Source organism: Erythrolamprus reginae, unplaced genomic scaffold, assembly GCF_031021105.1.
Source record: "Erythrolamprus reginae isolate rEryReg1 unplaced genomic scaffold, rEryReg1.hap1 H_40, whole genome shotgun sequence".
Taxonomy (NCBI): Eukaryota; Metazoa; Chordata; class Lepidosauria; order Squamata; family Dipsadidae; genus Erythrolamprus; species Erythrolamprus reginae.
In genome coordinates, this window is record NW_027248496.1 from 242,000 (window position 1) to 266,797 (window position 24,798).

General features: G+C 43.9%; 2 protein-coding genes across 6 annotated transcripts in view; both read right to left on the reverse strand.

Annotated features, from left to right (window-relative positions):
* The window catches only part of LOC139155661 (WD repeat-containing protein 90-like), an 82,305-nt gene extending 64,414 nt beyond the window's left edge, over positions 1 to 17,891 (reverse strand). For 4 of the 5 annotated variants that reach the window (XM_070730897.1, XM_070730895.1, XM_070730893.1 and 1 more), the window contains exons 1-11: positions 17,806 to 17,885; positions 15,892 to 15,983; positions 12,716 to 12,892; positions 10,577 to 10,715; positions 9,612 to 9,782; positions 8,462 to 8,585; positions 7,998 to 8,065; positions 5,350 to 5,459; positions 2,088 to 2,315; positions 1,410 to 1,472; positions 307 to 375 (exon numbers count right to left, since the gene is read on the reverse strand). In XM_070730897.1, the coding sequence (XP_070586998.1) occupies positions 307 to 375; positions 1,410 to 1,472; positions 2,088 to 2,315; positions 5,350 to 5,459; positions 7,998 to 8,065; positions 8,462 to 8,585; positions 9,612 to 9,782; positions 10,577 to 10,715; positions 12,716 to 12,892; positions 15,892 to 15,983; positions 17,806 to 17,815 (1,251 nt within the window). In that variant the 5' untranslated portion in view covers positions 17,816 to 17,885. Of the gene's footprint in view, positions 1 to 306; positions 376 to 1,409; positions 1,473 to 2,087; positions 2,316 to 5,349; positions 5,460 to 7,997; positions 8,066 to 8,461; positions 8,586 to 9,611; positions 9,783 to 10,576; positions 10,716 to 12,715; positions 12,893 to 15,891; positions 15,984 to 17,805 lie in introns of all 5 variants that reach the window. The other variant, XM_070730894.1, reaches the window with a different exon arrangement.
* Positions 17,892 to 23,068: 5,177 nt separating this feature from the next.
* Positions 23,069 to 24,798, reverse strand: part of LOC139155664 (SEC14-like protein 5) — a gene marked incomplete at its 5' end in the record, with an annotated part of 67,439 nt that continues 65,709 nt past the window's right edge. The window contains 1 exon segment of the mRNA XM_070730904.1: positions 23,069 to 23,174. Coding sequence (XP_070587005.1) covers positions 23,069 to 23,174 — 106 coding nt within the window.

Here is a 24,798-nt window from a genome sequence, read left to right on the forward strand (position 1 = left end):
GTTTTTCTTCCCCTGCTGGAGAGAAATCATCATCTTTTAAGAATCCCATCATCCCTTGTGGGGTGGAGTCTGGGCAACTGAATGGAGCAAGCAAAGTATTTTAATGGCCGGATGCCCTTCCCTGTCATCAATGCAGAGTTTTGCTCAGGAGATGAATCCTCAGTGTATCCAGAGAGAGAAATATCTGCCTCTACCCAGGGTCAAATTCAGAGCCTCCTGATTGTGAAGCGAGAGCTCCATCTCGAGGCCACTGAACCACTCCTTCTGCTGGAGAGAAATATGTCGGTTAAATAAGGATATACTGACCCATTTGGTGCTGCATCCCCCAAACCCAATAATCTTCTTCAGCTTCATAATTGGATCTGGCAGTAGCTTCTGAAAACCAATCCAGAATTACATTGAGTAAGGAAGCATCAAATGTGAAAGACATCCATCTGCATTAACACAAACAATAAATTTCTAGTGTGGCTCTGCTTTTTTCATTAAAGAAGGGATGGACAACCTCTGGACAATATATAATACAGTCTTCCCGAACCCTGGCAACTTTAAGATACATGGAATTCAGCTCCCAGAATTTCCTAGCCCAGTGACCTGCAACTATTTGGGGATCAGTTTCGTTGAGAGAGATTTTTCCACAGACCGGAGTGCGGGGCAAGGGGAGGGGGTATTCGCATGCTGGCTGCATCCTGTGGATGGGGCTTCGCTTGTTTGGGGACCCCTGCCCTAGCCAGCATGTTTAAAAATCAAATGATCTAAACAGGTCAACACTCTGATCTGGAAAAAAGATCTGCCTACAGGTATTCATCTGGCTAGTATCCTTAATCTGGTCAGCTTCAGCACATTATTTTATCGCCTGGTTAGGGCTTTGAAAAAATCCTTATTCGGAGAGAGTAACAATGAAAGAGATTGCAAGGTGGTAAGAGCTGGGAACATCATTAGCACATTGTTAGGACTAGAAAAAAACATATTCGGAGCAAGTAGAGCAATGAAAAAAAGCTTACAAAGACTTAGGGCTGAAAAAACATTCTTCAGAGAGAGTAACAATAAAAAAGCCTGCAAAGTAAGAGCTGGGAAGATCATTAGTACCTAGTTAGAGCTGAAAAAGAAGCTTTGAAAAAAAGCTACATTCGGAGTATAACACACACTCAAATTTTCAGCCTGTTTTAGGGAGGGAAAAGGTGCATCTTATACTTTGAAAAATATGGTAGATCTCATAAAGGAACTGATGGTAAGAAGGAAAAAGCAAAAGAAGTGGATATACAGAAGTAGCCTTCTGTAACTGTAACCGTAATCCTTACTCTAACCCTAATCCTTACATGACTGTATCTCACAGGTGAGCGAGTCTCATTCCACCAAACAAGGAGAGCCCTCAGAAGTATATATTGCAAAAGAATAAAATTGCTTCTTACTGTGCAGGGAACAGAATTCTTGGTAGAGATGATTTTTGGTCCTGCTGTTCGCTTATATCGGTTCTGGAGCAATGGACACATTAAAGATCGGGGGCAGAGAAGATGGCAAGGGCAAAAAAAATATTACAAGTTCGTTTGGGTAAAAAACGTTCTTTATTAAGTCATGTTAAACAGAGAAGCTGCCATTCGAAACAGCTATTTCAAAATATTAAACAATTCATATTGTAGTCTCCTGGCTAACTGTACCATTGCTATACGCTAAATAAATAACTGTGGCAACTGATATGCTTATTTTATTATGACAACAGTTCTTTCTTTAAAGTTAGTAACAGTAGGACGGGCAGGTTACCTGAGATTTGTTAATTATGAATATTTTTGCTCACATCCTCTGTAATTTATAAATGACTATTACTTCTCCTCCTTTCTGAAATGTCCACTAGAAATGTAAGCACATCCTTTTGTCCGCAGGAATTCCTCCCAACTATATTCTGGAGGGAGCCTTGATTATTTGCTTTGGATCCTGGGTTTTGATTCCATGTCACCCATAGCAAGAATTCCTAGGAGATTTTTCTCTCTGCCCCCCTTTTCCCAATCCAAACTGAAACTTACGTCTGCATTAAAGGGGAATATTTGTCCACAGAGAAGCTTAAGGAAGAAGGGCTCGGAGTTGTGGCTTACCTCATCAGAATCAATAGTAACTGCATGGACTGTGTCGTCCCCTTTTTTGTGGGCATAAACATGAATGCTGCCATCGTCCATCGAAGAGGGGAGAAAACGGGAAACTTCACTAGCCTGTGACCCTTCTCTCAGACTCTGGTCCAAAATGCAGGCTGGCCACACAGGCTCAGACCTTGACGGGTGAATCTTGGGGATGCGCTTTGTAAGAAGGGGAGACTGGCGAGGCATCTTTTAAAAAAAGAGATTTGAAAAGTGCAGGCTGAACCCCAAGTATGCTGATTCTTTCTTCAGGGAGAAGCAACGGAGCTGTGGGTCATCAGTGGACAGTAGCAAGCTAAGCTTTGAGCCGTGGTGGCGCAGTGGTTAGAGTGCAGTGCTGCTGGGCTACTTCTGCTGCCTGCAATTTGGCAGTTTGAATCTCAACACGCTCAAGGTTGACTCAGCCTTCAATCCTTCTGAGGTTGGTAAAATGGGGACCCAGATTGTTGGGGGCAATAGGCTGACTCTGTAAACCGCTTAGAGAGGGTTGTAAAAACACTTTGAAGCAGTATATAAGTCTCAGTATTATTTCTATTGCTATTAAGCTCTGTTTACTCAAACTGAATTTGTCCTAGACCAGGAAATGGGCTAGGGATATGAACCATCAGAGCTTGGGTAAAAAGAATGATGCAATTATTTCTTGGATTTACCGTATTTTTCGCTCCATAAGACGCAGTTTTTTTCCTCCCAAAGTAGGAAGAAAAATCAGCCCCGTCTTATGGAGCAAAGATGCAGGCAGGGGGGGGGGGGGGGGGCTGCGAACTCGGAAGCGCCATCCCGCCGGCTGGCTGGCTAGCTGCTGCCTGGCCCCCTCCCTCCCGGAGGAGGGTCTCCCTCCGCACCACCAGCAGCGCTCCCCCCGCCAGCCAGCCAGCCAAGCCCCGCGCCCACCAGAACCGGCTCCTCGCTCTCCCCCCGCCGCCCGCCGCGTTTGCAGGAGGTGGGGAGGGTCGGGCGGCCCTCCTTGACGCCGAGAGGAAATGCCGGCAAAGGCTTTTCTCAGCGGAGGTCTTCAATGTCGGGGGCGCACGGGCAGTTGCGCGCGCTCCCTATCTCCCTGCTAGCCCACTCGGAATATTCAAAATAAGAAAAGCCTTTGCCGGCTTTTCTTATTTCCGAGTGGGCTAGCAGGGAGATAGGGAGCGCGCGCAACTGCCCGAGCGCCCCCGACATTGAATACTGTATCACCTTCGCCGGCCCCGCCTCTCCTGCAACCCCCTTGCTGGGAGCCCGGGACGAAAGGGCTCTCGGCAAAGGTGAGGCGGGCAGGGCGTGCACGCGTCACCGCTGAGAAGAACGGAGAGAGAACGAGAGTGAGAGCAACAGACAGCAAGATAGAGAGAAAGTGAGAAAGAGAGAGTGAGAGAAAGGGGGGGAGAAAGAGATAGCAAGAGAGAGAGAACAAGAGAAAGAGCGTAAGAAAGAAAAAAAGAGAGAAAGAGTGAGAGAGAAAGCAGAAGAGACAGAAAGAAAACAAGAGAGAGAAAGTGAGAAGAGAGAAAGAGGGGGAGAGAGAGAGAAAGAGAGAGGGGGAGAGGGAGAAAGAGAGGGAGAGGGAGAAAGAGAGAGGGAAAGGGGGGAGAGGGGGGAGAGAAAGAGAGAGGGAGAGGGGGGAGAGATAGCAAGAGAGGGAGAGAGAGAAAGAGAGAGGGAAAGGGGGAGAGAGGGGGGAGAGAGAGAGGGAGGGAGAGAGAGGAGATAAAGGAAGAGGAGAGAGAGAAAGGAAGAGAAAGAAAGAAAGAGGGATAGAAAGAGAGAGAGAGTGAGAGATGCTCAGTGAGCCTTTCTTTGAAGTTGCCTTTCTTTCTGTCTTTCTCTCTTTCTTTTTCTCTCTTGCTCTCTTGCTTTCATTCTTTTTTCTCTCTTTCTTTCTTTCTTTCTCTTTCTTTCTCTCCTTCCTTCGCTCCTTCCATTTCTTTCATTCCCCCTCTCTATTTTTATTTCTCTTTCATTTTCTTTCTTTCTTTCTCTCTTTCTTGCTTTCTTTCTTGCTCTTTTTCTTTCTCTCTTTTACCTTCCCTTCCTCTATTTCTTCTTTTCTTTCTCCTTCCTACCTTCTTCCCTCCCTCCCTCCCTTCAGTCCTTCCTCTCTTACTCTCCCCTTTCATAAGTTTCCTTGCTTCCTTCCTCTGTTCCTGTCCCTTCCCCCTTTCTTTCTTTCTTTCTTTCCTTCCTTTCCTCCCTCCATTTCTTGCTTTCCTTTTCCTTCCTCCCTTCTTTCCTCCCTCACTCCCTTCTTTCACTCCTTCCTCTCTTCCTCTCCCCTTTTTGGCTCAAAATTTTTTTTTTCCATTTTCCTCCTCTAAAATCTAGGTGCGTCTTATAGAGCGAAAAATACGGTATATACCTTTTTTTATCCTAGGAGCTCAAAGTATAGAGCATGATGTGCTCTGGTGGTGTCAGATGAACCATTTGTCAGTGATCTATTGCATGTACTCGCAATACATATACTTTGATATTTGTGCTTATATATATGGAGGCTGTGCACATACGTGTGTCTATGTATGTGGATGTGGGTCTGTTTATGTGTAGAGGGAGAGAGAAGATAGACAGGTGGATGGATTGATAGGTAAAGGGATAAAGAGATAGATATAGATGATGGATGGATGGGTGGATGGATGGATAGTGCAGTGGTTAGAGTGCAGCACTGCAGGCTACTTCTGCTGATTGCTGGCTGACTATAATTTGGCAGTTCAAAATCACCACTGGCTCAAGATTGACTCAGATTTCCAGCCTTCCGAGATGGGTAAAATTAGAACCCAGATTGTTGGAGGCAAATAGGCTGACTCTGTAAACTGCTTAGAGAGGGCTCCAAAGCACTATAAAGTGGTATATAAGTCCAAGTGATATTGCTATTTGGAATGGCTGAATGGATTCTGTGCAGGGAGTCCTTGACTTATGACCACAATTGAGCGTGAAATTTATGATGCTAAGTGAGACACTTGTTAAGTGAATTTTGCCCTGTTTTACAAATCTTTACAAGTGAATCTCTGCAACATGCTGTTAAGTGAATCTGTCTTCCCCTCTCAACTTTGCTTGTCAGGTCAGAAAGGGCTATCATGGGACCGTCATGAATACACACTAGTTTTCAAGGATCCAAATTCTGACCATGGCCACAAGTCCTTTTTTTTTTCACTGCTGTTCTCATTTTGGTCACTAAACAAATGGTTATAAGTTCACCTGTACAGCTCCAGGGTATTAAGAAAGATCAAAGCTTACATACCTCTTTGGGACTGGTGATTTGCTGGATGAGAGACACACGATCCCGAATTGGCCTGCTCAGAGACACATCCTTCGGAACCTGGATCACTGGCTCGTTTTCAGGAGGGCCAGCTGCAAAGATGGAAGGAGACAGGGGTGAAATCCAGCAGGTTCTGGAGAACCGGTAGCAGAAATTTTGCGTAGTTTGAAGAACTGGCAAATACCACCATTGGCTGAGTCCAAAGTGGAATGGAATGGGGATTTTGTAGAATCCTTCCCGTGCCATGCTCACCAAGCCTCACCATATACACCAAGCCATGCCCACAGAACCAGTAATAGGAAAAAAAAATTGGCTTTCACAAATGGAAGGAGGGCAATGAAGAAAGACCTTGGGACTTGGAGCCTGCTGGTGTGTGAGTTGCTCAGAGGTGCCTGAGTTATCTTTGGATGATCTTTCTCAACTCTTGTTTTGCCCAGGTTTTATGTTGGCATTTGATTTTGGTTTTTCTGTAGAGCTTTTTAGCAGCCCAGAATTACTTAGATAAGATGGTGGTGGTGGTGGTGAAGGCATATATATGTTTCGAATAAATAAAAGGACCATTAGGATCATGGCTCCTTATCAATTTCCTTCTTCTAGAACTGCTTTCAGTCTGCGATCTAAGGCTCTAGGCCAGTGTTTCTCAAGCTATATGAGATGGATGGACTTCCAACTTCCATAATTACTTGGCTGGAGAATTCTGGGACTTGAAGTCCGCCATCTTAAAGTTGTCAAGGTTGGGAATCACTGCACTAGGATTTCAGAGACATTTAGACTAAACTAGACTAGATTAGACTAGACTAGAATAACAGAGTTGGAAGGGATCTTGGAGGTCTTCTAGTCCAACTGCCTTAGGCAGGAAATCCTACACCACTTCAGACAAATGGTTATCTAATCTCTTTTAAACATTTATTGGGGATTGAGCCATGGTGGTGCAGTGGTTGAAGTACAGTATTACAGGCTAACTCTGCTGACGTCTGAAGTCCTGATCGGCTCAAGATTGACTCAGACTTCCATCCTTCCGAGGTGGGTAAAATGAGGACCCAGATTGTTGGGGACAATAGGCTGATTCTGTAAACTGCTTAGAGGGCTGTAAAGCATGGTGAAGCGGTCTATTGCTGTTGCTATTTTGTCAGTGAAAAGATAAGTACAAGTAGATATGAAATGATTCATTAGACCAGTGTTTCCCAACCTTTTTTGAGCCGCAGCACATTATTCATATTTTCAAAATCCTGGGGAACACTGAACGGGGGTGGGGGGGGGTAAAAAAAAGTTTCGACAAAAAAAAAAACTCTTCCTCCATTTTGCTCTATTTCTCCCTCCCTCTTTCTCTCTTCTCCTTCCTTCCCTTCTTTCTCTCTCTCCATCCCTTTCTTTCTTCCTCTCTTTTTTGCTCTCTTTCGTTCTCCCTCCTTCCCTCCCTCTGTCTTTCTCTCTCCCTTGCTCTCTCTGTCTCTCTTGCTATGTCTCTTTTCTTTCTCTGTCTCTCTTGCTATCTCTTTCTTTCTCTCTGTGTCTCTCTTGCTATCTCTCTTTCTTTCTTTCTCTCTCTCTTGCTATCTCTCTTTCTATCTCTCTTTCTCTCTCTCTCTGTCTCTCTCTCTTGCTATCTCTTTCTTTCTCTCTCTCTCTCTATCTCTCTTGATATCTCTCTCTCTCTCTCTCTGTCTCGCTTGCTATATCTCTCTTTCTCTCTCTCTCACTCTCTTGCTATCTCTTTCTTTCTCTCTCTCTCTGTCTCTCTCTCTCTTTCTACCACGCCGACAACAGCGGCATCAGGCAGTAGCCAAGGGTGGCAGCAGAGCAGCTGACTTCGACCGGGAGCCCTGACGGCGGCAGCTGGACATGCTGCTGGACGCCATATGTGCTGGTGCTGCGCTGGGCATGGGCGTGGGGCTGGCACCTCCGGCCTAGCCAGCGAGCCAGTGCCAGCCCCGCAGCGCCAGGATGTACGTCTCCAGCAGCACGTCCAATCGCCACCATCGGTGCCTCCACCCTGGAGCTCCCTCTCGCCGCCGCCATCTCCCCGCGATTGCCTGGGGCCGCTGCAGCCGGCACCCTCCCCTCCCACCGCCAGTGCCCTCCCGCCGGGCCCCAAAGGACACTTGCCGCCAATGCCAGGAAAGCTCCAGCTGGGCGGGGCGCTGCCAGTGCCTCCGACCTGGAGCTCCCACTCACAGCTGTCCCCGGCTACTGCCTGATGCCGCTGTTTCCGGCGCTCTCCTGCTGGGCCCCAAAGAAGGAAGGCGGGGAAAAGGAGAGCTTCATTCTTCGCGCGTTTTTCCCGCCTTCCTTCTTTGGGGCCCAGCAGGAGAGCGCCGGAAACAGCGGCATCGGGCAGTAGCCGGGGAACAGCTGCGAGTGGGAGCTCCAGGTAGGAGGCACTGGCACCGGTAGCGCCCCGCCCAGCTGGAGCTTCCCTAGGAGCTTCGCGGCACACCTGACCATGTCTCGCGGCACACTAGTGTGCCGCGGCACACCGGTTGGGAAACGCTGCATTAGACTAATAAATCAATACATGAATAAATGGAGTTATATATTGACATATTCTTGGTTTATTCTGTAAGAGGGGTGGTAATTCAGAAAGCTTTCTGTGCATTATTTCTGTTTTTCAGTCTCCTGAATTTACTCACCAGCATAAGAATTCAAAGTGCTTTTCTGAATAGAATCATATGGCATTTTGGAGCCATCAGAAGGGAACCTGAAGAAAAAGATTAGAAAAAGGATACTGCATAAGAAAGATTTTTTTTGTCCAGCATTTCAGCCTCTATCAATCAGCAGGGTGGTAAGGATAAGGGTTAATTAAATTTGACCGGGCAAATTTGATCCTGCAATCTGCAATAAACATTTTGGCTCAGAGAATAATACAATATGTGGATTTGGGGGGCTCAAAGCAGGAATTGTCATTAGGCACACCCTTGTTGTGGAACATCTACTCTGACAAAGCCATCCCCACCCACCTCCAAATCACAACATACAGTATCCCTCATACCTCTCTCTTTCAGGCTGAGCAATATTATGAAAAGCAGAAAGTCCCCCAAAACTACAAAGGCAAAGCAATTAGAGGCCTAAGAAAATGAAATTTATCCAAGCTTACTGAATGTAATCATAGAGATTGTGCCACAGTTCTCCTTTGGGTACAGGAAATGCCATTTCCCGAGGCATGGGAGAGAAACCATGCAATGCCATCTTGGTCTGGTGAGTCTCAGAAGAAGTCAGTGCTAGAAGAAAAAATAAAAAAAGGATGAGAGAGATGTGATTGTTCTTAATTGAAATTATCCACAAATATTGAAGAGCCTGTTTGATATCACGATGCAAGTTCTCCCCCTTTTCATATAAATATTGTTAATATGCATACAAGCATGTCAAGGGGGTGGTATTAAGTTGCAGTATCACTTGCCTCTTTTTGATCCCCCCCCCCCCCCCCAGAGAAGCCAATGCTTCCATGAGGAAAAAAAACCTGAGACAGTACCCAGGAAATACATTATACCTTGTAGGAAAATGGAAATTTATATATAACTAGCTCATACCCATGCTTCGCTATGAAACCATGTGACGGGGCTTGATAAATTGACACTTAAAGCTTGAAAATGAATAAGTAGTTTAAAAAGGGACTGTATGTTAGAGATAGTAAGTTATGTTTCTGTTATAGATGAAGGCATTATTTGCATAGCATAGACTTCCAATTCATCCCTCAGATAAATTGCTCAGGACCTCCCTGTAAACAACATTCCTGGTTTTGAGCTCCGGCTGGAGGATGACCATGCTGCCATGTGAACTGACTCTGGAGCATGCCACGTAGAAGTGGCCATGGGAGAAACAAGCAGCTTCCTTTGTGTTTTCCCTTTAACTGGTGTTACAGTAGAAGGAACAGATTCCTTTTTTTTGCCCCATTTGACAATTTTCCCTGCCACCATTTTTAAAGGAATCACTGCAATTGTTAACTTAATAATCCAGCTGTGAAGTGAATCTGGCTTCCCTATTGACTTTGTTGGTTCAGAAGGTCGCAAAAGGGAAATCATGTGACACCACCACACCACCATCACCCCGGAATACTGCAACCATCCTAAATATGAACCAGTTGCCAAACATCTGAATTTTGTTCACTGAGATGCTGCAATGGTCATAATTATGAAAAACAGTCCTAAGTCACTTGATTCAGTGGCTTTGTGACTTTGAATAGCTACCTATATCCAAACGGTCAAAAAGGACAGCTATCCCTGCATCTACTCTTCAAAAGCTCTCACCTGGATCAAAGAGCAAATTGCTTGTGAAGAGGTTTTTCACCAACAGATTGGAGCACAGCTTGACACTTTTCAGATGGCTGTAGGTTCTGTTCAGGTAGAGGCCAAGAATGTGGCGGAGATCCAAGATTAAGCAAGTCCAGCGCACGTTGCTGGGGGCGAGGCCCACCAGATCTGAAGGACCCAAACATGCCAGTTCTCAATTTCTACAGACATTTGACACACTTGTCAAACTCCCCAACCTCACACACAAGTGCCTCATCTCTGATATCCAAACATTTCTTTTAGACAAGGAAGGAGAAGTATTGACACGCAGACAAGGAATTCCTAATTTGGCTCTCGTCTCAAATATAAAGTATCAGGTAAGCCGAGAAAAGGCATCCGTTTTTAGTTTTTGAAGACATTTCATTTCTCATCCAAGAAGCTTCTTCAGCTCTGACAGGATAGTGGGGAATAAATATTGTTAATATGCATACAAGCATGTCAAGGGGGTGGTATTAAGTTGCAGGATAGTGGAGAATAAAGAAGCTTCTTGGATGAGAAGCGGAACATCTTCAAAAAAGAAAAACAAGAAAGTCCACTTGCCTCCTGAAAAGACACTGTTGTGATAACCATGACCTGGATGGCTGAGAATCTCTACAGACATCCATTTTTAGCTTCTGTTCCTGAAAACATTCTTTCCCGACCTGTCTGCTCTTAAGATAGGCTGCACTGGCATATCCATTCTCCCCTCCCCAAAAACTCTACAGTGTTAAAATATTCAGAGTACAAGAACAATTATTAAGTTGATGAACAGCCTGACTCAAAGGCATTTCAATTGCCAAAATACAGCAATCATTGATTGTTGCTAATCTCTCTTCTTCAGAGCTGAATTGTCTTGTTAGAAAAAAATCACAATGCTAAACCCTCAAGTCAATTCTCAGGAAAATTAGATCCAAGTCCTGGGGATAAAATCAAATGCATTTTACCTCGTTTAGAAGTCTTGGCTGTCCTTTCATAGACTGACCCATGGGCTGCCCCACAAATATATGGGAACTGCAACCATGTAACTGTGGACTTGAATTCTTTAAAGAGGTTAGAAAATGAAATGCGGACCACTTGGCTGTCCTAGAAATGAAAAGAAACAGAGCCGGTTTATAGAGACAGAATTATCATTCTGGGAGCAATAAATATTTTGGAGCTGATAAGACAGTCCACAAAAGATAACCAAAGCTGAATATTGTTATTTATACTGTATAGATTATGTGTGATTTTAGCCAGAAAATAAATCCACTCTTACGCTGCTTTTAATTTTAGAGTGTTCTCCACTGGCATAACTTATTCTGTTTTCTGCCAGACCTAGGCATTGTACATACGGCATTTTTCAGACTGTAAGATGAACCAGAGAATACGCACCTACGTTTTGGGGGAGGAAAATAAGAAAAAAGCTGATTGTGAGGTTTTTTTCAGCCTCTGAAACCTCCGTTTGAGAGGCTGGGCAGGGCTACATTCGGTGTATAAGACACATCCAAATTTTCACCCTCTTTTAGGGGGGAAAAGGTGTGTCTTGTACTCCAAAAAAGACATTATCTCTGTATCTAAAGTTAAACCCAAAACAAGGTCAGGATGCCAAGCAAAACACTTTGTATTTTGATGGAGAATGCAGAAAAATCTTTCCCTTCCTACTTCTGACCACACCTTAAGTGCACAAGTGCAGAGACTAAAATATAGTCTACAAACGAATCCGGAAAAAATAAGGAATCTAGTAGCATTTTCTCAGATTAACAGATAATAGTAAAATAAGACTATTTTAAAATGTTTATTACTTTTTACAAAAATAAATAAATTTATTATTATTTAAAATAAAATAATAAAAAATACCATAGGTTGTTTTAATTTTGGGTTGAGACCTGCCCAGAGTTTGTTAGTAAGATTGGCAGCTGTACAAATGTTCTAAATTAATAAAATCTGTTAGTCTGATAAGGTGCTACCAGATTCTCTTGATTTGGGCGAGTAGAGATTAATCCAGTACTTCTATTATGTCTTAGAAAGCAAGTAATTCAAAAGTAACACTCAAGAAAAGTAACAGCTGTAGTGTTCAGGAAAACAAATCTGCAATCTGGTATCAACAACTTGTAAATACCAAACAGATTGTATCAGAATTCCTAAAAGGCAAGAACTACTCAATAAAAAAAAGTTAGAAAGACAGGTGGCAAATGTCTAGGCTCCTTATCTGTGTTCATTATTCTCTCATTCCACATCTATTGGGCTGGAGGAAGGATCCTAAAAATGTTATTAGTCTTTTTAAAAATTTGTGTTTTTGTTTCAAGTGGCTATAGTGTTTGCTTCTTTAGGACAGCTTCTTAGAAAGCTGGGGAAGAAACAATGGTAAGAAATAGTCAATAAATATTTTATTAGGAAGGTATCACTAGACAACTGCAATGCAGTTCAGGAGGGAAGTGTTTTTAATAGGAAAGTGAACACAAGAACAAGGGGACACAATCTGAGGTTAGTTGGGGGAAAGATCAAAAGCAATATGAGAAAGTATTATTTTACTGAAAGAGTAGTAGATCCTTGGAACAAACTTCCAGCAGACATGATTGGTAAATCCACAGGAACTGAATTTAAACATGTCTGGGATAAACATGTATCCATCCTAAGATAAAATACAGGAAATAGTATAAGGGCAGACTAGATGGACCATGAGGTCTTTTTTCTGCCATCAATCTTCTATGTTTCTATGCTTTCAAGAGCAATTTAATTTATGTTATTATTGTACCATGACTATCGTGGAGCCAGGTACGTCCCTCCAGAGATACATACCACCCACTCCCACTTAGTCTTTCGTAAAGCTTTAAAAACCTACCTTTGTTGGCAGCCATGGGGGCCGTGATAAGACTGTCTCCAGCTGATACGAGATATGATTGGATTAGATGAATGTGTGTGAGTGTACATGGGGTCTTTTAAAATGTTTTAGTAAATTTTCATATTTTATAGTTATTAGATTTTGTATACATTGTTATATTTAATGTTGTACGCCGGCCTGAATCGCCTCGAGAAGGGAGGCATAGAAATCTAAATAAATGAATGAATGAATAGAGAAAGAAAGAAAGAAACTCAACACTCACCTCAGTGGCAACATCCAGATGCACCACAAAATATTTGCCTGGTGCAGGTTTGAAAAGGATGTAGATATAGCGACCAGTGAGGCCCAAGGACTGGGTGCCAGTTTTGGGAAGCTGGAGGTAGTTGCTGGCCGGAACAGCCCCGCTAATGCAATACACTGTCCCTTTCAAAGTCTTGTCCTGAATGGAGAGAACAAGCAGGCTTTAACATTTGGCTTCGCACAGGGAAGGAGAAGGAGCTCCCGTTGTTTGTCTCAGCTTCTGCCAACCTAGCCGGTCACATGACCCTGGAGACTACTCCAGACTGCGCTGGCTATTCGGCTTAGAAATGGAGATGAATATCCTGCACCCTAGAGTCAGGAACAGCTAGCACTTATGTGCAGAGGAACCTTTGCCTTATACAGTGGTACCTCTACTTACGAACGCCTCTACTGACGAACTTTTCAAGATATGAACCCGGTGTTTAAGATTTGTTTGCCTCGTCTTAAGAATCATTTTCACCTTACGAACCCGAGCCCGTGTGTGTGCTCTCTTATTTATTTAATTATTTATTCAATTTTTATGCCGCCCTCCTCCTTAGACACAGGGCGGCTTACAACATGTTAGCAACAGCACTTTTTAACAGAGCCAGCATATTGCCCCCATAATCCGGCTCCTCATTTTACCCACCTTGGAAGGACGGAAGGCTGAGTCAACCTTGAGCGGGTGATGAGATTTGAACCGCTGACCTACAGATCTAAAGTCAGCTTCAGTGGCCTGCAGTACAGCACTCTACCTGTTGCGCACCCCTCCCCGCGCTCTTACTGCGCCTGCGCTCTCTTACTGCCGCAGGGATTCCCCTGCCTTCTGACTGCCATCGCCGGGATTTTCCATTTGTTTGTCGCCCCCGCCGGGATTCCCCGCCTCTGGACTGCCCATATTGACTGTTGCTGGCTGAAGCGCCCGGGATTTTCCCTTTGCTTTCTAGCAGCTGGAAAGCAGTGGGAAGGATTTGAGGAGGGGGCTCAGGACACTAGTGGGAAGACAGACCCTCCTCCTCCCTGTTTGAACAATGGGTGTCAGTATCCATTCATGGCATCCATCCTAAAAGTCCCTGAAACTTTTCTTTAAAACTTTTGACAGCATCGCGGCCAATTCCTTGCTGGGGAAGCCAAGGCAGCCCCTTCTGTTAAGGGCGGGCAAAAGACGTCCGGGTCCCCTTCGGCTTTCACTCGCCTGCATTTCAGGAAGCCGCGTCACTTATCCAAAGGTCCCTCCGAGCGGGCAGGGAGAGCCCGGCTTGTCCGCCCGCTTTCGGCCAAAGAGTTAGGAAGCCGGTCATATGCCAGCCGGTGGAAGATGACGAAGCGGGGACGGAGCAGCTGGGCGAGATGCCCCCTTTCCTCCCCCTCCCCCTCCTCCTGAGCCCGTAAGGACAGCCACGCGCTGCCCTTTCTCTCCCCGGCCAAAGAAGCGGCGGTCAGTTGAAGCTGCAGCCCGGAGTCCTAATCTGGCCACCGCTTCGCCTCCCTCCGCTTGATCCTTGGCAGCCCCAGTGAGCCTGCACAGCTTCTCCATCCAGGAGAAACTGCTCCGAGTCCTCCTCGCCCCTCCTGCCCATGAGCTGGTTGAATTGCAACTGCTGCCCACCAGGACCCTCCAAAGCCGGCCAGCCACACTTGTCTCTCCTCTCTCTTGCCCAACGGGCGACGAAGCGCTTTGAGGGGATATCCGGCTCAGGGTCCGGAGTTGCCCCTCCTTGGCACCCCTAAGCCGAGTCGGCGGCTCCCTGCTTCTCTGAGCTTCCCCTCAAAAACCCCGAAGCCGGGCCGCCACCCGCCATAGCTTTGTTCCTGGCTGCCTTGAGCAGAGCCCACCGGCTCTTCTGTAACTTTGCCTCACAAACGCCTCACAAACTCTCCCCCCATGCACGCCTGCAGGTGAGTGTCTCCCATTCTGTCCTCCTCATCCCACTGTCCCATCCCTCCCCTCTCCTCCAAAGACTTTCTCCTGTCCTGGGGAAACTTTCACCTGCGATAGGGACAAAGGATATAGCTTGTATCGTCTGGCGCCAAAATCCATCCATCCATCTATCTAGAGGCCTGCTAGAGAACGGAGAGGAAAAAGTTTAAATTTTGGCATGGGACAATGTGGAAAGTGGGCAGACAAGCCAGGCTCTCCCTGCCTGCTCCGAGGGACCTGCGGACGAATGATACGGCCTCCTGAAATGCAGGCGAGCGAGAGCCGAAGGGGCCCTGGGCGTCTTTTGCCCGCCCTTAACTGAAGGGGCTGCCTTGGCTTCCCCAGTGAGGAATCAGTCAGGATGCTGCCAAAAGTTTAAAAGAAACGTTTCGGGGACTTTTAGGAGCTGGCATGGATGGATACTGACACCCACTGGTCCCAACCGGGAGCTTAGCATCTCGAGCCCCCTCCTCAAATACCCCCCACCGCTTTCCAGCCACTTAAAAAAGAAACACAAGTGGACTGAGCGCAGAAAAGGGAACATGGGCACGTTTTGGGGGTGTTTGAAAAATTCTCTTTCAAAGGCGAGGGGAAACTTAGCCCAGGTGGGAAATGTTCTGCGCGGCTTCGCATGGTATCTGTTTTTTGGAGGGGGGGCTTCAAATTTTTTCCCCTTTGTTCCTCCTATTTATGACCACAAGGGAGCCCTGAAGGGACTCCCCCGGAGGAAGCAAGTGCCAGGCACGGAGCCAGGGACCCTCGTCTGAAGCTGAAATGCCGGGATTCTCCTTTGCCACCGTTGCCAAAAACTTTCAAGGAGGGTGGAAGCCGCGCCGGCTGACAAGCCTCCAGGCAGCTTCCCGCGCATGTCAATCCACCCAAGAGGCTCCCTCTGGGCAGCCTCCACTGTCTTCCCCCCCCCTCCACCCGCCCCAGAACAAGGATCCGAATGCCGGCAGTAATAAGGCAAAAGGGGTAAGTTTTTTGGATTGCACACATTATTCACTTTTACATTGATTCCTATGGGAAAAATTGCTTCTTACGAACCTTTCTACTTACAAACCTGGTCGTACCGCTGTATGTAATTCTGGTGAAGTTAAGGCAACCCTAAACCATGTTCTCTCCCATAATCTAGGTTCAGGTGTCAGAGTAAGCAAATGACAGAATACCATAGGAAACTGAGCGAATGCAATTTATGTTGAAGCTCCTGAGAGAAATGTCAGAGGATTTGGCCTTACCATAAAGGTTGTCACGTCCCCATCCTTGGTAGATCTTTTCCATTCTTCTACTTTAAAATGTTTGAAGATGTTCAGATAAGGATGCTGCCACACTGGGAAGGGAGAGGGTGTAGGGGAGGAGGGTTGGAATAAAAGAGCAGTGAGTCACCAATTAGTATTCCCAACACTAAATTTTTCCCTTCATTCTGAGTAGGCTTCCAGTATAGAGATTTTAAAATTATGACAGAAGAAACCTGAAGGTAAAGTGCTATAGTTAAACAGAACTCAAAACAGTGGACAAAATATAATATAAAAAGCATATAAAAGCATACATATACACAGACACAGACATATCTCTACATATATCTATAGCTAAATGTAATGTCTGTCTATCTATCTTTCTCTCTCTCTCTCTCTCTCATCACTGGCTCAAGGTTGATTCAGCCTTCCATCCTTCCGAGGTGGGTAAAATGAGGACCCGGATTGTGGGGGCAATATGCTAGCTCTGTTAAAAAGTGCTGTTGCTAACCTGTTGCAAGCCGCCCTGAGTCTAAGGAGAAGGGCTGCGTTAAAAACTGAAATAAATAAATAAATAAATCTATCTATCTACCTACCTACCTATCAATCAATCAATCAATGTATCAATCTATCAATCAATCATCTATCCATCTATCTATCTATTTATCAATCTATCTATCATCTATCTATCTATCTGCATATACTGTACATAGAAATAGATATACATAGGCACATACATGCACATATACACGCACTTAAATATATATAGATTTATACCTATACGCACACATCTGTACATATATACTGTACATTGTACATATACACCAATTGCTGTAAGCTGTTCTTTCTCTAGTTCTTCTATATTTTAATAACATGCAACAGGCACTGCAGACATTCCAAAGCTGTGCAGTTCAACCGTTAGCCTCCTAGCCAGTTGGGAGAACAGCTGCACCTGATGGATTTTTACCTGTGATTCAGTTGATCCAATCTGATCTCTCCAATAGGTGAAGACTGTACTGCATTAACCCATCTAACTACTGTTATTGTTATATTTTGGCATGTTGTATTTTACATATGATATTGTTATATATACACTGCTCAAAAAATAAAAGGAACACTTAAACAACACAATATAACTCCAAATAAATCAAACTTCTGTGAAATCAAACTGTCCACTTAGGAAGCAACACTGACAATCAATTTCACAGGCTGTTGTGCACATTCAATGAGAATATTTCATTCGTTCAGATCTAGGATGTGTTATTTGAGTGTTCTCTTTACTTTTTTGAGCAAGTGTATTTCCCTGCATTTTTGGATTTTGCACCCTCTCCCTCTCTCAGATTCTAAGCCAACAGACCCAGCTATGGAGCAGGCAGGCAGGCAAGCATCCAAGTGATGAAGCAGTCCCTTACATTTACTGGTAGTTACGATAAAATGGGGGATAAGAAAAGCAAGGGATGAATAAAAAGATTAAGAAAAGTGAGTAAGCAATATGGCTTAAAATTAAAAGGCTAGAGAAAGAATAACTATCTTGGTAAATTAATCAAATAGAAAATTAATTTGGGAGGAAAATTCTTTGAAATTAATTGGTGGAATCCCCCAGAAGACAAAATTAAGGTGGGGTTTTTTTGGAAGCAGTACTATTTACTGACCCCTCGCATCCTGGACACAAACTACTTCAACTCCTAACCTCAAAACGTCACTACAGAACACTGCACACCAAGACAACTAGACACAAGAACAGTTTTTTCCCGAATGCCATCACTCTTGCTAAATAAATAATTCCCTCAACACTGTCAGACTTTTTACTAAGTCTGCACTTCTATTTCTCATCATTCCTATTATGCCTGTCGCATCTATTTAAATGCAATATATATATATATATTCTCAAGACCCCGGCCGGACCCCCCGGCTCACCTTTGGCCATGGCTGCCCAGCTTGGCCCGGCTCGGCTTCCCGCCGCTGCCGTCGAACTGCCCGCGTGAGCTGCCCACGACCATAGAGTCGCCTCAACGAAAGAAGGGAGGGCGTACTCTCCCCAGGGCTGGAGAAGCCGCTTCGGACCATAGAGCTGAGTCTAGAGAGGAGACAAGAAGCCTCTATTTCCGGTTTTAGAGATATAGACTGACGCTTTTAGAGAAGAGGGGGAGAGGCTCTCTACATTCCTATATCCATGGGGGAGCTGCTTCGTTAGCAGCGCCCCTGCTCGTTTCCCCCCTCCCGCCCTTTCCTGCATTTTCGCCGCAAAACCAAAAGTCGGTTTATCTAAATCGTGCATATTTTTTAAAATGTGACATAAGCATATAAACTGTTTGCAACGGAAGTGGTAAGCCCAACTACATAGAGCAGGGGTCTCCAACCTTGGCCACTTTAAGACTTGGGGACTTCAACTCCCAGAATTCCTCAGCCAGCCGGGAGTTGAAGTCCCCAAGTCTTAAAGTGGCCAAGGTTGGAAAGTGGAAACCCCTGACATAGACGTCTATTTCCATTAACATTGGACCCCAAAGAGGCTTTAATAGCAATTTTAGGGTATCTTTGATGAATAAACGAGAATTTTAATGTTGAATAAATTCATGTAATGCTTTCATGCAGTGGTTCTCAAACTTTGGCAACTTTCAGATGCAGATGAAACCCATTTATTTATTTATTATTTAGATTTGTATGCCGCCCCTCTCCGCAGACTTTATTTATTTCTCAAGTACCTATTGGTGATATACAAAGATATAACACTATTTATATACTTGATATTGATGCTAATAAGAGGAAAACATTAGGACAGGGACGGTAGGCAGGCTGGTGCACTTATGCACTCCCCTTAATTTTCACTACAACTATTATTATTAGTTTTCTCATCCTTCCCATCACTCATCTCCCACTTATGACTGTAACTTGTTGCTGGAATCCTTACAATTTATATTAATGTTGTTTCCTGACTGATTATTTGTACCCTATGTTGTACCTCATGATTTTTGACAAATGTATATTTTCTTTTATGTACAGACAGCATATGCACCTTGTGTGTCCAATCATACTTGGCTAAGAATAGAATAGAATAGAATTTTATTGGCCAAATGTGATTGGACACACAAAGAATTTGTCTTGGTGCAAAGGCTCTCAGCGTACATCAAAGAAAAAGATACATTTGTCAAGAATCATTTAGTACAACACTTGATGATTGTCATAGGAGTCAAATAAGCAATGAAGAAACAATCAATATTAATAAAAAATTTAGGATACAAGCAAAAAGTTACAGTCATACAGTCCTAAGTGGGAGGAAAAGGATGATAAATGATGAGAAAAACTAGAAGAAATAGAAGTGCAGATTTAGTAAAAAGTCTGACAGTGTTGAGGGAATTACAGTATTTGTTTAGTAGAGTGATGGCGTTGGGGAATTCTGTTTCTCAGAATCCCCCAATTCAGCTTGCTGAGGGATTACTCCAGAGGAGGTCTCCTCAGGAGTAAAACTGGGGTCTAGAAGGCCACTCCCCTTGTGTACATCAGAAGCAGCTAAGGACATCAGAAGGACATCAGAAGCAGCTAAGAAGCTGCAGAGAACAAGGTTTGAGAAATCCATCTGATCAGAGTGTCTGAAAGACCTCTCCTTTGTTTTCTCTGCTGCCTTGTCAAGAACTACCACTAGGCATTTTGCCAACACTCTGAAGCTACATAACATATCAAAACCTAATTGCCCTTCTTGGCTTTAAAACTCTTTGAACTAATACTAACTATTAATGAAGATTAATTAGTAGTTGGTTGATTGGCAAAAAAAGACTGTGTGTAGATTGGTGTGTGCATATTCACTGCTAAGTAGTTTATTGGTGGTGTTTGAATTAAATAAGTGCATACAGACTGGGTGTTGTGTGACTTAAGTTGAGTATGTGCTTTGTACAATGGAAGGAAGAAAGAAAAAAACCACAGAGAATTATAAGTTATTTTATTGACTTTCCAGTTTCTGCACGAAGTTCACCCACCTCACTCCTGTTGCCTCGAAGAAATCATAAGAACAGTAATATCCCTGTGATAACATTAACACAATCAATAGACCATTGGCGTATTCCAAGTCCTTGGGAAAAACTCGATAGGTACCGAAAAATGCCAGGCTCAGTCTAAATATGGATGACAGTGTGATCAACCATAATAATATTAATAATAATAATAATAATAATAATAATAATATTAACAGGAGTATGTTGGGTGCAATTCTGTACAACTTCCAGTAAAGCAGTCTACATTTGTGTGGACAGTCTTCTTTTTTTTGCAAGACAAGGTTAGGCAATTCCTTCTTCAATTCTCTTTATTGGAGGTAACAGCGGCAACGGATAAAAGATCCCTGCTTGATTATGTACAGACAGCCTTCAATGTACGACCACAACCGAGGCCAAGATTTCTGTTGTTAAGCGAGACAGTTTGTTTGCCCCACTGGATGACCAATTCTTGCCTCTGTTATTAAGCAAAACGCTGCCATGAGTAAGTTAGTCATCGCGTTGTTAAGCGAATCTGGCTTCCCCGTTGACTCTTCTTCTCAGAAGAACGCAAAAGAGGATCGCATGACCTTGGAACACAGCAACAGTCATAAGTATGAACTGAGTGCCCAGCGTCTGAATGTTGACCACACGTTGATTATGGAGATGCTACAAAGGTTTTAAGTGTGACAAAATTAACCACCACAAATAGCTCTTTTTTTTCCACCACCGTTATCACTTTGATCACTAAACAAACTGTTCTAATTCAAGGATTACCAGTACTCTCTCTCCAAAGCAGCTTCTGAACATAATAAGAGGCCTGCTGAATCTTGTCCCAATTGCCTCCTTATTGATCCTTGTCCTTGCAGGCAAAGCGAAAATAAGTTTTTCAAGGAAACGGTGCCATTCATTCCTCATTAAAAGTTTCTCACCTGTCCATTTGATTCCTTTTCATATCTCTGTACAATTATTTCAGACATTTCTTTCTGGATAAATAGCATTTTTTCCCCATCAATGTCCCTGTTTGAGGAAAACTACTGTATTTTTCGGAGTATAGGACTCACCTTTTTCCTTCCTAAAAGGGCTGAAAATTTGGATGCATCTTATACTCTGAATGTAGCTTTTTTTAAAGTCCTAACTAGATGCTAACGATCTTCCTAGCTCTTACTTTGCATGTTTTTTTCATTATTACTCTCTGCAAAGAATGTTTTCCAAGCCCTAAATGTTTGCAGGGTTTTTTCCATTGTTCTACTTGCTCAGACTGTTTCTTTCCAGGTGCTAATGATGTTCCCAGCTCTTACTGGCTTGCACCTCTTTCATTGTTATTCTTTCCGGACAAGGTTTTTTTAAAGCCCTAGCCAGGAGATAAAATAATATGCTGAAGCTGACCAGACTAATGAGGCTAGCCAGATGAATACCTAGTAGGCAGATTTCCCCCCCTATTTTCCTCCCCAAAAACTAAGGTGCTGCTTATACTCCAGTGTGTCTTATACTCCGAAAAATACAGTAATACTTGCAAAAATCAAAGTTTTCCCCACTGAAAGGTTTCTTCATCACAAAAGTTTCTCAAAGACAACGGACTCATGATTGCAGGGTTTTTTTAAAATCACTCCACAGATTCAAGATATCTGAAATCTGCCCCAATTTCTTCTACATAATGCAGGTAGGCATCTAAAAATATCTCATTAGAAACTATACAACCCCCCCCCCACCCCAACCACCGAAATATAAAGCTGAAGTTACCATAACCCCACTCCATTCGTTTTTGGCTAAAAAAATTTAAAAAGGCTAATATTTAAACAAGGAGGCATATCCCCCGAATAAATAATCAAGTTGTGCCTATAAAATGATACAAATAATTAACTGAAGCCTTATTTCTTGTTTCCGTCAATGGAACTTAGGGATTTTTAAGTTCCATCCACCTAGCTGTATATACTGCATCTATAGATATATACATACACGCTCAGAAAATGCATGCACACTCACAGTCACACTCACACGTTCTTAAAGTGCCTATCCTAACTTGTGTTAGCTCTGACTTCCTAAAACAATTGCTTTCTTTAACACTGTGAAGGAGTTTTTGTGCCTTGTAAGAAATGAAATATTGCTTTGCTTAGCCCTTTATATATACTGTATACTATATATATAAGAGAGAGAGAGAGAGAAACAGAGAGAGAGAGAGAGGTTTTCGACCCTGAGCAAACCCATCGGGCAAAGTTCAGCTTCAATTATTGCTCACAGACCTGAGGAAATAAAAAGAGAAGAGAAAATCTGGCGCTCTTTTCAAGTTAGAGCTGTTTCAGTGCACGGTAGGGAAACAAGTGGGTATTTCTCAGTTCCATCACATTAGTCCAGGGGTGTGCCATTCTTGGCAACTTGGAGACCTGTGGATTTCAACTTCCAGAATTCCATGCTGGCTAGGGGAATACTGGTAGTTGAAATCCAATTGTCTTAAACGCTGCCAATCCCTGCATTAGACAGTAATATGAAAGGTCTCTTAAGTTTCTGGTTAGGTTTCCTGCTTGAAGTTACCCAGGAATGTGAATCTACCCAGCAGCCTTTTCAATGGTGTGTATGCCCACATCAGCACTTTGCAGCTCAATTCTGCTGTCCAGGCACATTGTTTGTACCTTGCTGGAACATCAATGGCATTGCCGATGCACGAACGAAGCTGACCAGGGGCCTGGAGGGGTTTTGTGTTGTTGGCTTGTGGCTCTAAAAGCCCTAAATAGGTAAGGCAACCTCAGCTAGCTCTACATTTGGGATCGAACGGTGCTGAGTGGGAAGAGCCCTTTAACCCTACGAATGATGTAAAATCCATGCAAAAATGAATAGGTTGGCTATAATGTACAACTGGAGAGGGGCAGTCTTCAAGATTTAGAAGCTGTTTCAGTCTTTAGGGGGGAGAGAGAGAAAGGAGGGAGGGAGGAAAGAAGGAAGGAAGAAGGTAAAAAGCAAGGGAGGGAGGAAGAAAGGGAGGGAGGAGGGTGGAAAGGGAAGGAAGGAAGGAAGGAGAGGGAGGGACAGAGGAAGGAAGGAAAGAAGGCAAAAAGAAGAGGAAGGAAGGAAGGATTTCAAGCTGGTTGATAACAGTATCCCTGGAGAATCTCCTCTGTGATCATCCCTGCAAGGCTGCCTTGAGCCACCATGAATCGCAGCCTTGAAGAAAGCATCTTGGTCCAGCCCTTTTGTAGCTCTGCCCATTTTTCTGACCAATGCTATCTGGAGACCAAGGAACTGCTCTGCGATCGAGCGGAGGAGGTGGTGGCTCCACTGAGTTGGGAAAATCCACTCGTGCACGACTCCAGACTGGTCATGGAGCCCCTGGAGGGCAAAGGAAGAAAGGAAAAAGCGTTATCTCTGGCACTTCATGGTCCCCCAGGGCTTTGGCCCTCCCCTCCCCTCGCTTGACTGATCCTGTTCTGCTCCGCTGAAGGCCCCAACATCCAGCATTTGTCTGCAGGGATCTCGTCTGTTGTTGGAAGGCATCAATTCTGCAAGAGTTGCTCAGAGAGCAGATGGCCAAGAGCAGACAAGCATTGTTGCCTCCAACCCCCTAGGCTCTCCACGCCATTGTTCTTAGAGCCCAGCAAAGACAGGAGTGTTCAGTGGCTGTGATTTATTTATTTATTCATGCATGCATGCATGCATTCATTCATTCATTCATTCATTTATTTATTTTGTCCAATAAACAATAATACACAATGAAGGTTATAGAGCAGGGGTGGGTAATTAATTTTGCCATGGGGCCACATGAGAAAATGGGATGGTTTTAGGGGACCAGATTAATATAATTAACTCAGTTCTACACAATACTGTATATTATTGGGTAGAACTGAGTTAATTATATTATAATTATAAATTATAATTAGATATTATATTATATTATATTTATATAGTTATATATTATAATTATAAATTAATTGCCCACCTCTTCCTTCCTTCCTTCCCTCCTTCCTTCCTTCCTTCCTTCTTCAGATGGAGAGAAGCTTCTGTCTCTGATTTTCTCTGCCTTTTATTTCTGCTTTTGGGCAGTTCTTTACTTCTCTTTCAAAATATTCCTTTCAGGTGCCTCTCTTCAACTGACCTACATTGTCAGTTGAGAAAACAGTGGAGGTTTTGCCTGAAAGTAGCTTTGGATTCCTTTTCTTCCTCCTCCTCCCCTTTTCCCCCCTGAGAGGTGTGGGGGGGGGGTTGCTTTAAATTTCTTGGAAAGGCCAATGAAACCAATTAACAATTTAAAAATGAGCATTTATTGGACTTTTGCAAAAGGGCATGAAAAGAGAATTTCTCCTTCCTTCCTTCCTTCCTCCATTTCTCCTTCCTTCCTCCCTTCCTCCCTTCCAACCTCCGCAGGCCGGTCACAGACAGCAGGTGGGCCGCATCAGCCCACCTGCTGAGATATAGGAGAGACTATAGGACAGGGGACGGAAAGCACTCTAGTGCGCTTATGTACGCCCTTACTGACCTCTTAGGAATCTGGAGAGGTCAACCGTGGATATTCTGTTCAGGCTCAGCTGAAAAATCACATTTCGCCTTTGCGGGAGTTAAGAGTCTCCAGATTCCAGTAAAAAAAAAAATTCACTGAAATCTCGCATGCACAGAAGCAAAATCTCATTCAGATGTGCATGCTTGCACATCAAAGACATGGAGCTGCACACACAGTGCACCGATAGCGTTGGGAACAGCAACCCCCGCCTGTCAGCCCTCTCCCCAAAAAGAGGGAGAGGAAGGCAAAGAGTGGGAGAGCAGTGGGGTGGAACACATCTTCCTCCTAATGTGTAGAGTTTTTTGCATCTAATTTTAAAAAGTTTTTTAAATTTATAATACAATTAAAAACAAGCATTAAAAAATCAAAAAGACATGGACATGACGTGATATTCCAGTTTACATATTTCCATCAAATTATTTCTCTTCCTAAATATACAGTGGGTCTTTATCGCTATAT